General features: G+C 38.4%; 1 protein-coding gene and 1 pseudogene across 5 annotated transcripts in view; one reads left to right on the top strand and one right to left on the bottom strand.

Annotated features, from left to right (window-relative positions):
- The window catches only part of Armc2 (armadillo repeat containing 2), a 117208-nt gene that overhangs the window by 59370 nt on the left and 41012 nt on the right, over positions 1 to 16826 (top strand). For all 5 annotated transcript variants that reach the window (XM_005330148.5, XM_040283181.2, XM_005330149.5 and 2 more), the window contains one exon: positions 11527 to 11672. In XM_005330148.5, coding sequence (XP_005330205.2) covers positions 11527 to 11672 — 146 coding nt within the window. The remainder of the gene's footprint in view (positions 1 to 11526; positions 11673 to 16826) is intronic.
- LOC101958686 (transcription initiation factor TFIID subunit 13 pseudogene) lies at positions 10697 to 11061 on the bottom strand (annotated as a pseudogene).

Here is a 16826-nt window from a genome sequence, read left to right as displayed (position 1 = left end):
CCTGTCTAATAGGAGAAAGCGGAGCCTGTTTTTGCTACCACCTGAGAACATGCTTCTGCTGTGATTGCCAAATGACATTTGGGTCTACTGTATCCCAGTGTCTTTACAGATTTGGAGAGGAAGGAAACATTGTTTTAGGCTTTGTCATTTGCAGAATCCCCTACAATGGACATTCCCTTATATTTAGTTAAAACCAAGAAGAGCCCTGGATGTGGTGGCACATGCCTATAATCCCAGTGACACAGGAGGCTAAGGCAGGAGGATCCCCAGTTCAAGGCCAGCCTCAGCAACTTAGCAAGATTCAGCCCTGGGCAAATACTTCCACTGGTGGCTAAATCTGCCCAGGGCTGAATCTGCACATGATCTGGCTAGTGAAAAGCCAGTGTCACACATTGCTTTCATGGCTCCAGATCGTGAGACATTTTTAAAAGCAAATATGTTCAATTGGGCTATAAATAAATTATCTGAGGTTGTAATATTAATCAGATAATGTCTGTAAGCCAGAGAGAATAAGAACATGACAAGAGCTGCCGTGTGACTGCCTGTCCTTTGCAGCTGGCCGCTAGGAGGCCTTGATAGTTTTCCCACTTTCTGGGAACCTTGTGTTTTCAAAGTTTTCATATCTTAGCCTCTGGCACAGGGCTAGAGTCATCCTGTTTCTCTAAAGCCACAGTGTTGGAGCCCACCAAACGGATGGAAAACATCTCCTGCAGCCGAACCCTGACAGTTGTGTGGAAACGGGAACAAAGGGGAAAGGATGATGAATATGCAGGCAGATGTGTTTGGGGGATGCCAAGGAGGCAAAGCTGTACAGAACAGGGAGTCGGTGGGGTGAGTCACAGGAGGCAAGATTCACAGGGTACAGCCATGGGTCTCAAATGCCAGACTGCAAAATGGCCCTGGGATAGCTGGAACAGGTCTGTGCATGGGGAAGGCCAGATGAGATCAGAGTAGCAGAAAGATGAACGTGAATCATAAGCTGTCAAGCCAATGAACATCAAAAATGCTGGAAATAATGGCAGAAGAATATGTCCAGGTGACAGATTGGAGGGTTAAGATCTTAAATGCAGGAGCACCAATTAAGAGGTGCTGCTGTAGTTATATTTTAAAGTGATTATAACCAATATGAAAGAACCAGTGTCAAAGCCTCCTTTAGAGGGAAAAATACTGAAGTGTCGATTCTGAAGGCTTTCTTTGTGCTATTTCTTATGTATATGCCTGTATATGTATACACATGCTTATATGTCCCCATGAAGCTGAAAAGAGACATTCACTTCACAATTGTTTGTGAATGGCCGCTGTGTGCCAGGCGTGCTCTGGTGGCAAGTTCTACAGTGGTCAACAAGGTAGCCACCTGAAGGGGACTACTTTTTGAAACAAGATAATAGTATTCCTATGTCTCATTCTTCTGTAAGACCATGGTACTTCCACGTGATCAGTGTGCACCCAGTTTGTACAGGGGACAGGTAATAACATTTTGAGAACAAGAGATGCCCAGGGGAACTCCGGGTCCTCTACCCGAGCACCAAGTCAAAGCATTAGTACTCCCAGCTGGCAAAATGGGAGACCCAAGCTTGCATATAAAATCTTGGGAGTAAAGCAGGTTAAACTGTGCATGCTGGCTAATTTCAAATACTAGAATTTAAGGAGAACTTGCTGAAACTTGAAAGAAGGGAAATATAGGGCAGTTAGCAGACAGGCTCCTAAAGGTCATCAGGAAATTATAACACCCAGAGAGGTGACACAGACAGAAATAGGCATTTGTCAATGTTGAGCTAGAATGGATTATCAGGAGGTATAGGGTTCTTCTTTGACCTTTAAAGGCCAACAGTGCGGAAGGCCTAACACAAGAGCTGGACTTATCTGCCTTAGGGAGCCTGACCTCCATCCCGCCTCCTTCCTGGGATATCATAATCACAGCCCAGCCCAAGTTCTCCTGATGTCTCATTTGTCCTCCATTGAGAACAATGTGTGCAGAGTTGCTTTGCTGTAATCAAAAATCCCAACATACTTGCATTTATAGCTAGGCAATTTTGGGTTTACAATGTAACTACTAAAACTAGACTGATGCTGGGCCAGTGGCAGTGGGGGCATAATCCCATCGACTCAAGAGCCTGAGGCAGGAGGATCACAAGTTCAGGGCCAGTCTCTGAAATTTAGAAGAGACCCTTTCGAAAAATAAAAAAAAATTAAAAGGGGCTGGGGATGTGGCTCAGTGGTTAAGCACCCCTAGGTTCAACCCTGGTACCTAACAAATAATAATAATCCCAGACTGACTTGAATTTATATTCCTATTTTTTTAGTTCATTAGTATTTCCAGCCCTCCCTCCCCGCCATCATATACCCCTTCATAGATAACTCATTTAATTTGGTGAAATTGTTTTTGTTTTTTTTTCTTTGCAGTGCTGGGAATGGAATCCAGGGCCCATGCAAGATAGGCAAATGCTCTACCACTGAGCCATACCCTTAGCTCAGCTCATTGGAATGTAATCTGTAGAGAAAGGTGTACTTCTCCTGCTTTGAACATTAGGCCTGTTCTGTAGCACCCCGGGTTGCATGGTTTGCTTTGTCTTCCCACCCCCACCTGTTCTGTGTCTTTGGCCTGTAAGCCTGAGGGCTCCTCCCAAGACTCCCCCAATTCAGATTCTTTCCCTCCCTCACCTGCTACCCCATGGTATCATGTCCTTCCTTTTTCTAAAGGGAATCTCCAGAACTCCATTGTTGTCTGGACTCCTTTTTAACTTTTATTTTGAACTAAGTATAAATTCACAAGAAGCCCTAAAACAGCACAGTGAGGTCCTATGTACCCACCACCAGCTTCTCCCAATGGCAACATCTTACATAACTTCAGAATGTTGTAATCAGAAAATTGGGATGAATATAATACAGTTAACAAGAGTACTGTGTCTAGCTTATTTTGCTTAGCATAATGTTGCTGAAATTAGGTGAAATTTTTCTTTTGGCTATAGCCTATAATAATTAAGTTAATAAAATACTTTCATATGCATATATCATTTTTATGTAAATTGTTTATTTATATATGACAACAGAATGCATTACAATTATTACACATATAGAGCACAATTTTTCATATCTCTGGTTGTATACATAGTAAATTCACACCAATTTGTGTCTTTATACATATACTTTGGATAGTAATGATCCTCACATTTCACCATCATTTCTAACCCCATGCCCCCTCCCTACCCCTCCAACCCCTCTGTCCTACCTAGAGTTTGTCTACCCTCCCACATATGCATATATCTTAACAAGCTCTAACAAATGCTTAGAAACTGTCGGTACCCATGGTTTCACGTGTAGAGCAGCATCTCATCATTGGTTTCTTTTATCTCAGTCGGAATTGTACTAATCATATGTGAGACAATATGAAACTTCTTGGATTACCACATAGGCTCTGATTTGGGCATATATGTGGTCTCAGTTGGGCACAAATCCAAAAAATGAATGTGCTTTTATTAATAGAGGGAGATGGTTTAGCTGAGGTTGGAAAATGGTGTGGCTTTGGTTTTAAATCATTTGACACTGTTTGTGGTCTCTGGCGGCTGTATTTATTCTTTCACATCATCAGTGGAAAGTGAACCATTTTGTAGTTGGCAGCTGAGATAAAGCTCTAGGGATTTGGGTTATGGATATTCCAGATCATTGAGAAATAAAATAAATGTGTTTCGAGACAAATGCCAGATAGAGCAGGGGAGGCAGTGGACAAGGAGAAGCCCAGGCCACCAGCCTACCTGGAAAGGGGTAGAATTTCTGAGCCCCAGTTTCCTCATCTCGAAAATAGGACACGTTACAGCTCAGGGGATTGTTTTAAGGAGCACGTGAAGTGAAGCTCATGAGATAGGCCAGGAAGTAGCTGCTCAGATCCTTTGCATAAATATCATTTGATATATAAAACTGAATAAAACTGAATCTTGATCCTACATTAGGTTGAGGAAGCATGGTAACTTCCAGACAATGAATGGTACAATTTCCAAGTGTTTTATGTCCCAAAGATTTCTTTGAAAACTTTTTTTAAAATGGGGAAACTTCTGATGCACCTAAAATGAGAGTTTCTTTTTTTTTTTTTAAATTTTTAATTTTTTTTATTGGTTGTTCACAACATTACAAAGCTCTTGACATATCATATTTCATACATTAGATTGAAGTGGGTTATGAACTCCCAATTTTACCCCAAATGCAGATTGCAGAATCACGTCGGTTATACATCCACAATTTTACATAATGCCCAATTAGTAATTGTTGTATTCTGCTACCTTTCCTATCCCCTACTATCCCCCCTCCCCTCCCCTCCCCTCCCTTCTTCTCTCTCTATAAAATGAGAGTTTCATGGTGGGTTCTTGGAGAAGGAGCTGATCACCTTCTGGGGGGGAATCCAGTGAGTTCCCAGAGGACGGAGGACTCTGGGGGAGGACAAGGACTACAAGCAGCCTTCTCCACTTTACACCCTCCCCCACTGCAGCAGAGAATACAGGAGTGTCATGACCTAGTCAGGTGTCTCCATAGTTTAAGACAAAGTTTACTGGTGTTTGCTAAGGTTATTCAAGGCCCTGGGTTAGATCCCCAGCTAATAGTTGGAAACATATTTTGAAGCTGGTAAGTACTGACAATTAACTTGGAAAAATAGAAGCTAAATCTTTTGGGTTCAGTTTTACTGTATTGAAATGCTGGGGTTTTTTGTTTGTTTGGTACCAGGGATTGAATCTAGGGGTGCTTAAGCACTGAGCTAGGTCCCCAGCCCTTTTTATTTTTTATTTTGAGATAAGATTTCACTAAGATTCTTAGGGCCTCACTAAGTTGCTAAAGCTGACCTTGAACGTAGGATCCTCCTGCCTCAGCCATTCCAGGTAGCTGGGATTACAGATATGCACCATCAGGTCTAGTTTTCTCTTTTTTTCTTCTTCCCACTGGTTGCCTTCCAATTCCATATGTCTGTCCCACACAGTTGCAGATTACAAGATGGGAAAAATAAGAATGAAAGCTTTTATTTTGTAATTTGCTATTTTCATACTTTCTTAGTGAAATGACACTGTTAAGGTTGACAACTGTCCCAGTAAGTCCTTAAAAAGTTAAACAAGTATCTATGTATACATGTAACTTGCGCTATTTTTTTTAAGAAAGGATTTTGAGATGATTTTTAAAAATATGTGCAATTGTTGGTGGGACTACAAACTAGTACAGCACTCTGGAGAGCAGTTTGGAGAGTTCTCAAAAAACTGGGAATGAAACCACCACATGGCCCAGATAACCCATTCCTTGGTATTTTCCCAAAAGATCAAAAATCAGAATACTGTAACAATACAGCCACCTCAAAATTTATAGCAGCACAATTCACAAAGCTAGATTATGGAATCAACCTAGGTGCCTATCAATAGATGAATGGATTAAGAAACTGTGATGTGTCTTATCACATCTTATGTATACATATATGCATATATTAAAATTTCAATACATATGTATATATACATATATACATAATATATGCCATAATTTTATTTTTTAGAGCTGAGTAGATATCTATATATGATGTATAATGTATATATTATGTATCTATGTATATAATATATATGTGTACATATATATTATATATGCACATACATGTACATTACATATTTATATATAAATATATACATTGAGAGAGAGAAAGATCTACTCATCTATTAAAAAAAAGAATGAAATCATGGCATTTGCCAGTAAGTGGTTGGAAATGGAGAATATCATGCTAAGTGCAAAAAGCTAGACTCAGAAACTCAAAGGTTGAACATTCCCTCTCATATGCAGAAGCTAGAGTAAAATGAAGGAAAGGGAAGGGAAGGATAGGATAACATATAGGGAAGATCAGTAATGTAGAAAAGGGAATCAAGCAGCAGAGTGGAAGGACGAATAAGAAAGAATTCTTAAAAAATCATTTTATGTGCGTATATAAATGTACAATAAGGAAGTTCACCTTTATGCATAGGTAGAAAGAAACAATCAAATATAAAATGAAAGGAAGTCTAATAGTGGAAGGAGAATGGGAGAGGGGAGGAGAAAAGGGGGGAAGAGGGGGCTGGAAAGGGGGGATCATGGACTGAAATCGATTTCTGTGCAGGTATGAGTTTATCAGGATGAACTCAACCACTATGTATATCTATAAAGCTCTAATTTAAAAAAAGATTATGTACAATAAAAAGATAAATATATATCAAAGTACAATTTGAAGCAATATAAATTAGGATAGAAACTCGCCTTCACCATACCATGCTATTTAACTAGGCTCTCTTCCCACCCACCCTTCTCCATTTCCCCCAGAAAAAAGCCTCTGGGTCTGAACAATTAACACCTTCCCACGCCCACCCCCCACCCCCCACCCCCCACCCTCGTATTGAGAGTAGCGCTCACAGAGATTGAGGCAGTTCTCACAGTGGGGACCTGCATTGCTGCATATGTCTGGTGGCCTCTTCCAGGACCTTCTACCTCAGGGATTTTAGCTCTGTGCCACCCAGGCCTTTGATAATCCTCTGCACTTTCTTGCCAGAGGCTTCTTAAAGGGAAAAACCTCCTCGACCCCTCTCCTTTCTGGCTTCCCCCTCTGTTTCTCTCCTCCTTCCCCTTCTCCTTCTATGTTTCAACCAGCCAGGCAACACCTAAACAGAAAGAGCTTTTCATGGGCACATTTTATTGTTCTGAGTAGGAAGAGATGGTTTATACACTGGAGGAGTTCACCATGGGAGAGAGGTGCAGGGACAAGTGATTATGACTCTGTGGTGGGGCATGAAGAGGCATTGACAGAACCACTGGACAGTCTTCATGGAGGACAAGTGAGCCTGAGCTGGGCCCTGGGAAATGAGCAGAAGATTGCTGGTGGGAGGAGCAGGGAAGGGTTAGTCTAGGAGGGCGTTCCAAGTGGAAGAAGGGGTCTATTCAGAGGTGTGGAATCTGATGTTTTATGGTGCAGAGACTGAAAAATGGCTGCGTGATGAGGAAGAGAGGTGCAAGAAGTGAGCTCCAAGGACATCTCAGAGGAGTGGACTGTGCTTTATAAAGTGAATCTGGATGTTGCCCACTAGACCCTGGACATCTTCCCAAAAGGGAAGGTTGGGTTTTGAGAAGTCCCCTCAGGCTTCAGTGAACACTATGGGAAGATGAGCCAGATGGGGAGAGGCTGTGGAAGGACCTGGTTCAGGGGACTATGGAGTGTGGGTAAGAGATGAAGCTATGGTGACCTGGTGAGGGGGAGAAGAGGTAGAACAGGTGACCAGTCATGTGTGGGAAGGGACAGGAGCAGGGGAGTTTCAGAGCCTATTTGATTGAGATGAAGAGGGAATAAATCCATAGGGAACCACTCCCCCTCCACAAAATCCATTTTTTCATCCAGTATTTTTTAATTATTCTACCCCTTTAAAATCGTCTTATAATCAGTCTGTCTCAGAGATACTGTCTGCTTCATTCGTGGTTTCCTCATATCCTAACCTTGCTATTTGTACCCAGTCTTTCCTTTGTAGATAGATGTTCATGACAGGCACTAGTCTCCAACCTGGGGGCACAGTGATGGGAAGAGAAACAAGGTATATGCCCCCACAAAAGCCTCTAATCCACAGGAGTAGACAGACAGGAAGACATAACCTTAAATAGAGTTTGCCGGGGAGTTTATGGTATGAGATAAAGTTTGAGGGGTTGGTAAGAACCAGATCGTGTATGTCCTTATAGACCATGGGCAGGGCACTGAACCTTATCCTAGGAGCAATGGCGAAAAGCCAGCAGGGCCTATGGTGACTAAAGCAACAAGACAGGATTATGGGACTTTGGAGATTTTAGCAGCTAAGTATGGTGGTGTTGTAGATTGAGGTATTAGAGGTAATGTGTGGTACAAGTTTCACACATATATTTTCTACTAGCCCCATATGGACAAATTTGGAAATATTCAGTGTATTAATTATGTGTTATGCACATAACATGATTGATATGTGTAGCAAATGGGTAGGGATTTGAGCCAAGATGATATATGACATATTTATCTGAGCCATTTATAAAAGGTAGTACATTGGGGCCCAAGAACCTTGAGCTGTCTTAACTTTTTCTAATGAGGTGAGAAGGATTGAGAGGGGAAAAAAAATTTAGGTTGAAACAAGAAAATAAAAGTTCCTAGGAAAACTGTGATTCCTTCTGCTAACAACATCCCTTGCCAGAGGTCAGATGAGGGGGGCAAGAAGATGACTGGATCCGAGTGCTCAATCTCCTAAGCCCTGGGAACCAGGGAAAAGAAACTTCATGTGCACATGAGTGGAACTGGTTCCCCATGGTCTCTGCAAGTACCAGTTCAGGTCTGATTCACTTGGGCATCTGTGTTCTTTGGTCTCTGTTGAGGAAAGTGTGAGTCATTCTTTGGATTGAGATAAACCAGTAGTGCCCAAGGGCCTGGGCTGTCTCAGAACAGGTAGAGTCTAGTCAGATGATGGGAATTTTCCATTTTATGGCAGCAATGGCCTGGGATTCCTAGAACAGGTTATTAGTCTTCACAAAAGACCTAATCCTTAGCTTAGAAGACTGTATTGTAGATTCCTGGTCAGATCAAATACTTGTATGGTTTAGTTTCCTGCCAATGTTTGTGATCCTGTACCTTTCAAGGAAGAATTGACTAAGTCATGTATAATTGAATCACTACATTGAGATATTTTTAAATCATTTTCAAGATAGTTATATTTTAACTTTCAAAATCTTTTTGTTATGATTATAATGATGCTTTATATTTACCTAATGTATATTTACCTAATGTATATTATATATGTGACAATGTATTTGTATACTAGAAATTTTTAGGTAAATATTTCTAGTATACAAATATATTGTCACATCTTTTCTATTTGCTACATACAACCACTCTGCAAGTGAACAGAATAGTAACCCTGTTTTTATAGATATGGAAATGGGGAAGTGGAAAAATGAGTGGCTGCCCCACATAACTTGAAGGAGATTTGGAATTGAATCCTGTTAGTTGACTCTAAGGCCAGTGTTCTCCTGCATCCTGAGTGAGAAGTTCCTCAATTAAGGTGGAGATGAGTCTATGATATTTGAACACCATTAGGTAATGGGCTCTAGCAGTGCCAGTACACATCTCATCTCATTGAATCCTCACAACTACAGGGAAGTTATCACCATGTCCACTTTATTGATGAGAAAAATTTGCTCTGAGAGGTTAAGTAACCAACCCAGGCTTGAAAATGGTGGCACTGATCTGACTTCTTTCACTAATAGCTTTCCTGTACCGTCTCACAAGGAAAGATCACACCACGTATGAAAATTATTAGATAACAGCAACACCAATTTTCAGATTTACTAAATTGTTCTCTACTCTTAGACAAAGGAAAACACAGTTTTTCTTAAATTGTTCTACAAAATAAGACCAATTTGCAAAAAAACTCAATACTTAGAAGAGAATAAGTCTGATAGTCTTAAATATTCTTTGGTCACATCATTTTTGACGGTATTTATAAAAACAATAGGGCAAGAAATTTCTAATCTGTGGAACTGATATGGCTGTCACAGGATCAATTGAAGATCTTGTGACTATTAACCCAGATAATGATTTGCTTCACCCTGATTTTTGTTATGCTAATTCCCTATTCCATTCTCTTTTTTCTGTTTAATTTTTTAGACTTTATTCCTTATATCAATAGGTTAAGAAAGTGAATTTTTCCCAGGTACTGATTTATAGATATTATTTATAAGTAGAATCAAAAAGTTCAGTTTCACAAACAATAGCATTCAGTGATCTCTTTAAATGCAAATTTAATCCTTATTTTAAGCTAAGGGCAATAATTTAATGCAATAAGCTAAATTCACACAAAACCTCTTAACTCTGAACTACAAAAGTGGTTTTTGTAGCTACATGTGGTTTTAGTCAACTACATATTTCCACAAATACTTATATATATGTTTAAAAAATACTACCCCAAATGCTTATCCTACCATTAGCTCATTAAACATTGTCATTCCTGCTACTGAAAGTAAATGATCAGGAAAATGAGTTCTAAAACTTAAAAAGTAACCTAAGTCCCAAAAGGTTTTAAATCAAAAAAGTCTTTCAACATGGAAGCATCAACATGAAACTTTAAGTTTCTAGAAAAATAAAAATAAAAAATCACTATTTAGAAAATATTAAAACAAATTATCATTTAAGACACATAAACATTCTTACAAAAACTTGTAGTTTCAAATATCATCTCCTTAAAAGAAAAACCAGTTCACTACCTTTAATAACATCTCAGACCACTGTTGTCTAAAAACTTCAGAATATGTATGTAAGGCATATGTCTCAGCAGTCATAGTCAAATGACATTTAGATTTCATATATTAAACAGCTATAGTATAGCTTATAATGGCACAAATATATGTAACAAATACTACTTCATCCTTTAGATAGTCAAAAGTCAGAAGGAACCGCATAATTTGTAAGGTAGTTTAACTTACATGTAGTCATTAAAACTCAGTAAGTAATTCAAGTATGGTCATGTAAAGGCAGGCAATTAAAGGCTCAAGGATCACTCTAAAATCAAAGACATGAAATTAAAGGCTGAAAACTTTGTTCCTCCATCTTTCATTTACATGCCTAGATATTAGGATATTACTGTACAAAATACACAATTATTATATATGATTTCCACAGAAGATAATGAAATTCCATGAAGTACAAAAATTATCAAGATCCGTAGTTTGTTTCATCGAATGCTTTTCTAGCTTGTTTCAATTCTTCATTCATGGTAAGCAAGTCTTTAACACTAGCAAACTTCCTTGGGTCCTTCTGAATCAAAAAGACGATATCTTGTACTCGACCTTGTCTTCCAGTTGACATTGCCTTGTGAATCATTTCAGTGATGAACTCTATAACAAGGTCTTCAAGAATATCCACTGACTCCGTGTAAGGATTCTGGTCATCCCGAAACCCATACATCACACATCGTAATTCTTTAGAAAAAAATATCTTTTAGTCTGTCTACCTTCTGCACCTCCCCCAATTTCTTCTTTTTCCTCCTCAAACATCCGGTCTTCTTCCTCATCGACCATCCCTCTAGCCCACCAGCCCACAGCCTATTATTCCATTTTTTACCTTTAAACCCAATTAGGCTTGCTTTGTTTTCATTTCATGCTATTGTGCCTAGACCCATATTCTCTAATGGGAGAATCATAACAGAGACTTGGTTTACCTACTGATTGATATAATGAAATTTATGGAGTGGATTGTGCCTTGTTAGATAATTAGCATGGCTGTATTTTCCAGTTTTAAAAAATGGCACAGCCACCTGGCACACGTCTGTAATCCCAGTTACTCAGGAGGTTGAGGCAGGAGGATCTCAACTTAAAGGCCAGCCTCACAAAGTTTCAAGAGCCCCTAAACAACTCAGAGAGATCCTGTTTCAAAATAAACTAAAAAATAAAAAAGGACTGGGGATGTGGCTCAGTGCTAAGTGTTCTTGGGTTCAGTCCCCACTACAAAAAATAAAAAATAGTGCAAACATACTTTTATCCTAGGCAACTGCCACATTGAGAAACTTGGTTGATTCACCGCTAGCAAGAAGTAAGTTCTTGAGCATCTGCACCCTTCCCCAGCTCTGCACAGTGATGGAGCAGTACATGGATGACAAGGACGTCTGTACCAATATTGCCAGAATATTCAGGTAGGTAGACTAAGAGAATGAAGTAGCCTTACAAAAATGCTAATGCGTGGGTTTCGGATTATTTGCAATGTTTGAGTGTGTGACTGTCAGGGAATTCTTTTTTGTCTTTTTTTGCTTTTTATTTCCCCTAGCAGAAAAAGTAAATCTGGTGGGTCCAAATTTAGAATACTTGATTTATGGATTCTGTTTCCTGTGTGATTGTCTTGCCACCCTGTATTCGCTAAATGTAGGTCATTTTAGATCTTTGGTGAATTGTGAGCTATCCCTAATGATCTTGTTTATTTCTGTGTCCCACGATAGATGGCGAACTTCCTAGTATACCTGGAAATAATATTTCTCAGTTCATCTGTTACAAGTGTGATCTGATTTTGTATTTTATTCCAATGGTTTGAACTTTGGTTCACACATCCACTAATCATGTCTGCACTTTACTCCAGACAGGATGGTCATTTATATCCAGGTTGTCTCAAAACAAGATGTTGTTGAATTTCAGAGCTGTCTTTAAATTACAAATTTGTATTTTTTCCCTTACTTTTATTTGCCAGCATTTTAATATAATGATTTTTCTCAAGAAACCTGGTACTATCTTTAACTATTAAATTTCCTGAAGACCAGATTGGTAATTGACCCCAGTATGAGGCTATTGAGTCCAGATTTTATTTCTTTCCTGAACTTTGTTCTGGATCTTTAATTACTCCCATTTTGAAGCATTGTAAAATTGCAAAGAGTTTATGTTTTGTGGATGGTGGCATATAGGGAGTCCAAGTTAATTTTTTTTTCCATGTGGATGGATGGTCCGTTGTCCAGCATCTTTTTGAATATGCTGTCCTTTTCTCATGGACTTTCAGTCATTTATATGTTTCCAAATTACTGCAGGACTGTTTCTGGGCATTCTATCTGGTCCATCCTCAGACCAGTAAGTGCTACATTGCTTTTACTATTATAGATTTAATTTTAATCTTGCTAAAAGATGAATCTCTCACTTTTTTTTCTTTTAAGATCCAGACTCGTTCTTTTTTCTTCCTTATGAACTGAGAAATCAGTAAGTCTATGATAAGAACTTTAGGATATTTTTTCTTTTATTTGAACCCAGGGATTCTCTACCACTGAGCTACATCTCCAGCCCTTTTTATTATTTTTATTTTAAGACAGGGTCTCTTATTTTAAGACAGTTGCTGAGACTGGGCGACTTATAATCCTACTGCCTCAGTCTGTTTGATAGTGGGTTAATAGGCCTGAGCTACCACAGCAGGTTTTCCTGTCTTTAAATGAATTATTTTTATGGTCTCACCAGTGAAAAATGATGTTTCTTGTAGATTTTTATAGATACTTTTTAGAAAGTTCTGGAAAGATTCTTTCTCATTAAGCAAGGTTTTTTCAAATGCTTGCCCTGATTCTATTTTGGATACATAGATTTACTTTTTTCAATCTATTAATCTAGTAAATTACATTAAGATTTTCTCATATTAGTAGGCCATTATATATTGATGGGTCTGGTTAACTAATGTTTTAACCAGAGATTTTTCATCTCTGGTCATGAGTCAAGTTGATCTTTTCTTTTCCTTTCCTAGATTATTGTTTGTTTTTAGTGTCAAGTTTATACTTGCCTCATAGTGGGAAGTATTCTAATTTCTCTTTTCTAGAAGAATTTATGAAAATTATACTTATTTATGTATTTGTACCTGGGATTGAACCAGAGGTGCTTAACCACTGAGCTATATCCCCATCCAGGCCTTGCTAAATCGTGAGGCTGGCTATGAATTTATAATCCTTCTGCCTCAGTCTCCCAAGCCATTGGGATTATAGGCATGCACCACCATGCCCCTTTAAATTTATCTATTTTTTGAAAAGCATGTACAGACTAGAGGCATGTGCCACTGCAGCTGGCTAATTCAGTTTCTGCATATCTAGTGATATTTTTATTTCTCCTTGGCTCAGTTTAAAAAGTCATATTTTTTAGCATGGCATGGTAGCACATGTCTGTAATCCCAGCAACTCAGGAGGCTGAGGCAGGAGAATTATAGTTCAAGGACAGCCTGGACAATTTAGCAAGACTCTGTCTCAAAATAAATAGGGATGGGGATGTAGTTCAATGGCAGAGTGCCCATGCGTCCAATCCTCAGTATCAAAATAAATAAATAGTTAAAATTTTATACGATTTTGTACAATTTTCTAAGTTTTCAAACAATATAGAGTTCAAAAATACTCTACTTATCATCATTTTAGTGTCTGTTGCATCGTTCATTTACTTTACATATTTGATACTTGGATACTTAGTACATGATAGGCGATACTTTAAAAGAATTTTCCAAATACTAATTCATTTTATCCTTACATCAACTTGGTTTTTTATTTGTTTGTTTCTATTTTTTTGGTACTAAGAATTGAACCTAGGGTCACTTTAGCACTGAGCTACATCTCCAATCCTTTAGTATTTTTAAAAAATTTTGAGACAGGGTCTTCCTAAGTTGTTAAGGATTTTGCTAAATTTCTTTTTTTTTTTAATTTACTTCATTATTTTTAGTATCTTCCATTCAAATAACAAATATATATTCTATTTTTTAATTTTTAAATTGATTTAAAAAAATAACAGCAGAATGCATTACAATTCTTATTACACATATACAGCACAATTTTCATATCTCTGGTTGTAAATAAAGTATGTTGAGTCCAATTCGTCTCTTCATACATGTACTTTGGATAATGATGTCCATCACATTTCACCATCATTGCTAACCCTCTGCCCACTCCCTTCCTCTCCCACCTCTCTGCCCTATCTAGAGTTCATCTATTCCTCCCATGCTCCCCCTGTCTACCCCACTATGAATCAGCCTCCTTATATCAGAGAAAACATTCAGCATTTGATTTATTGGGATTGGCTAACTTCATTTAGCATTATCTTCTCCAATGCCATCCATTTACCTGAAAGTGCCATGATTTTATTCTCTTTTATTGCTGAGTAATATTCCATTGTGTGTATATATGTCACATTTTTTTTTATCCACTCATCTACTGAAGGGCATCTAGGTTGGTTCCATAGTGGATCTTGCTAAATTTCTAAATTTCCTATGATTCTTCGGTCTCAGCCTCTACAGTCACTGGAATGACAGGCATTGCTTCTGCACCTGGCCTTATATCAACTTTTAAAGATAGGTTCCATTATAAGCAGGTGTGTTGGGGTAGGCCTGTAATTCTGGCTATTGGGGAGACTGCAGCAGGAGGATTTCAAGTTTGAGGCCCGGCTGTGCAAACTAGTGCATCTCTGTCTCAGAACAAACTAAAAAAGACCTGGGGGTGCAGCTCAATGGTAGAGTACTTGCCTAGCATGTGTGAGGTCCTGGTTCAAATCCAGGACTGGAGGGAAGTATAGAGAAGATATTGTCATCTTCATTTGACATATGATGAAACTGAGGCACAGAAAAGATCAGTAGTTTTTCTAAAAATCACACAGTGAGTTGTAGGACAACAAATCAAACCGGTTATTCTGGCTCTAGAATTCATACTTTTAACAAATATGTTATACTGCCTATTCATTATTAATATTGATTTTATTTCTAATTTTGATTTTTATCTTTTTTTCTTGATAAGCCTTGAAAAAGTTTGTCAGTTTTATTAGTTTTTTTTTCTTTTTTCAATTTTTTATTGGTTATTTCTTGTACTACAGATTAATTTTAGAATAATCATTTCAAGTTCAAAAGTAAGGTTTTTTTCCTTTAGTAGACTTGAATTTAATTTTTTTTATTTTTTTATTAGTTGTTCAAAACATTACAAAGCTCATGATATATCATCTTTCATACATTTGACTCAATTGGGTTATGAACTCCCATTTTTACCCCAAATACAAATTGCAGAATCACATCCGTTACACACTCACATTTTTACATAATGGCATATTAGTGACTGTCGTATTCTGCTACCTTTCCTATCCCCTACTATCCCCCCTCCCCTCCCCACCCATCATCCCTCTCTACCTCATCTGCTGTTGTTCAGTTCTCTCCCTTGTTTCCCCCCCTTTCCCCTCATATCCTCTTCTATGTAATTTTGTGTAACATTAGGGTCTCCTACCATTTCCATATGCTTTCCCTTCTCTCTCCCTTTCTCTCCCCCCACTCGTCTTTGTTTAATATTAATCTTTTCCTCATGCTCTTCCTCCCTGTTCTGTTCTTAGTTGCTCTCTTTATATCAAAGAAGACATTTGGCATTTGTTTTTTAAGGATTGGCTAGCTTCACTTAGCATAATCTGCTCTAATGCCATCCATTTCCCTGCAAATTCTATGATTTTGACATATTTATTGCTGCGTAGTACTCCATTGTGTATAGATGCCACATTTTTTTTAATCCATTCATCTACTGAAGGGCATCTAGGTTGGTTCCACAGTCTAACTATTGAGAATTGTGCTGCTCTGATCATTGATGTGGCTGTATCCCTATAGTATGCTCTTCTAAGATCCTCAGGGAATAGTCCGAGGAGGGCGATAGCTGGGTCAAATGGTGGATCCATTCCCAGCTTTCCCAGGTATCTCCATACTGCTTTCCAAATTGGCCTTACCAATTTGCAGTCCCACCAGCAGTGTACAAGTGTACCCTTTTCCCCACATCCTCACCAACACTTATTGTTGTTTGACTTCATAATGGCTGCCAATCTTACTGGAGTGAGATGGTATCTTAGGGTGGTTTTGATTTGCATTTCTCTGACTGCTAGAGATGGTGAGCATTTTTTTCATGTACTTGTTAATTGATTGTATGTCCTCCTCTGTGAAGTGTCTGTTCAGGTCCTTGGCCCATTTGTTGATTGAGTTATTTGTTATCTTATTGTTTAATTTTTTGAGTTCTTTGTATATTCTGGATATTAGGGCTCTATCTGAAGTGTGAGGGGTAAAAATTTGTTCTCAGGATGTAGGCTCTCTATTCACCTATCTTATTGTTTCTCTTGCTGAGAAAAAACTTTTTAGTTTAAGTAAGTCCCATTTATTTATTCTTGTTATTAACTCTTGGGCTATGGGCATCCTATTAAGGAATTTGGAGCCCGACCCCACAGTATGTAGATCGTAGCCAACTTTTTCTTCTATCAGACCCAGTGTCTCTGATTTGATATCTAGCTCCTTGATCCATTTTGAGTTAACTTTTGTGCATGGCAAGAGAAAGGGATTCAGT

The sequence above is a fragment of the Ictidomys tridecemlineatus genome, chromosome 8 (assembly GCF_052094955.1).
Source record: "Ictidomys tridecemlineatus isolate mIctTri1 chromosome 8, mIctTri1.hap1, whole genome shotgun sequence".
Classification (NCBI taxonomy): Eukaryota; Metazoa; Chordata; class Mammalia; order Rodentia; family Sciuridae; genus Ictidomys; species Ictidomys tridecemlineatus.
The sequence above is the reverse complement of the archived record's forward strand: the minus strand, read 5'-3'. Positions and strand labels throughout refer to the sequence as shown.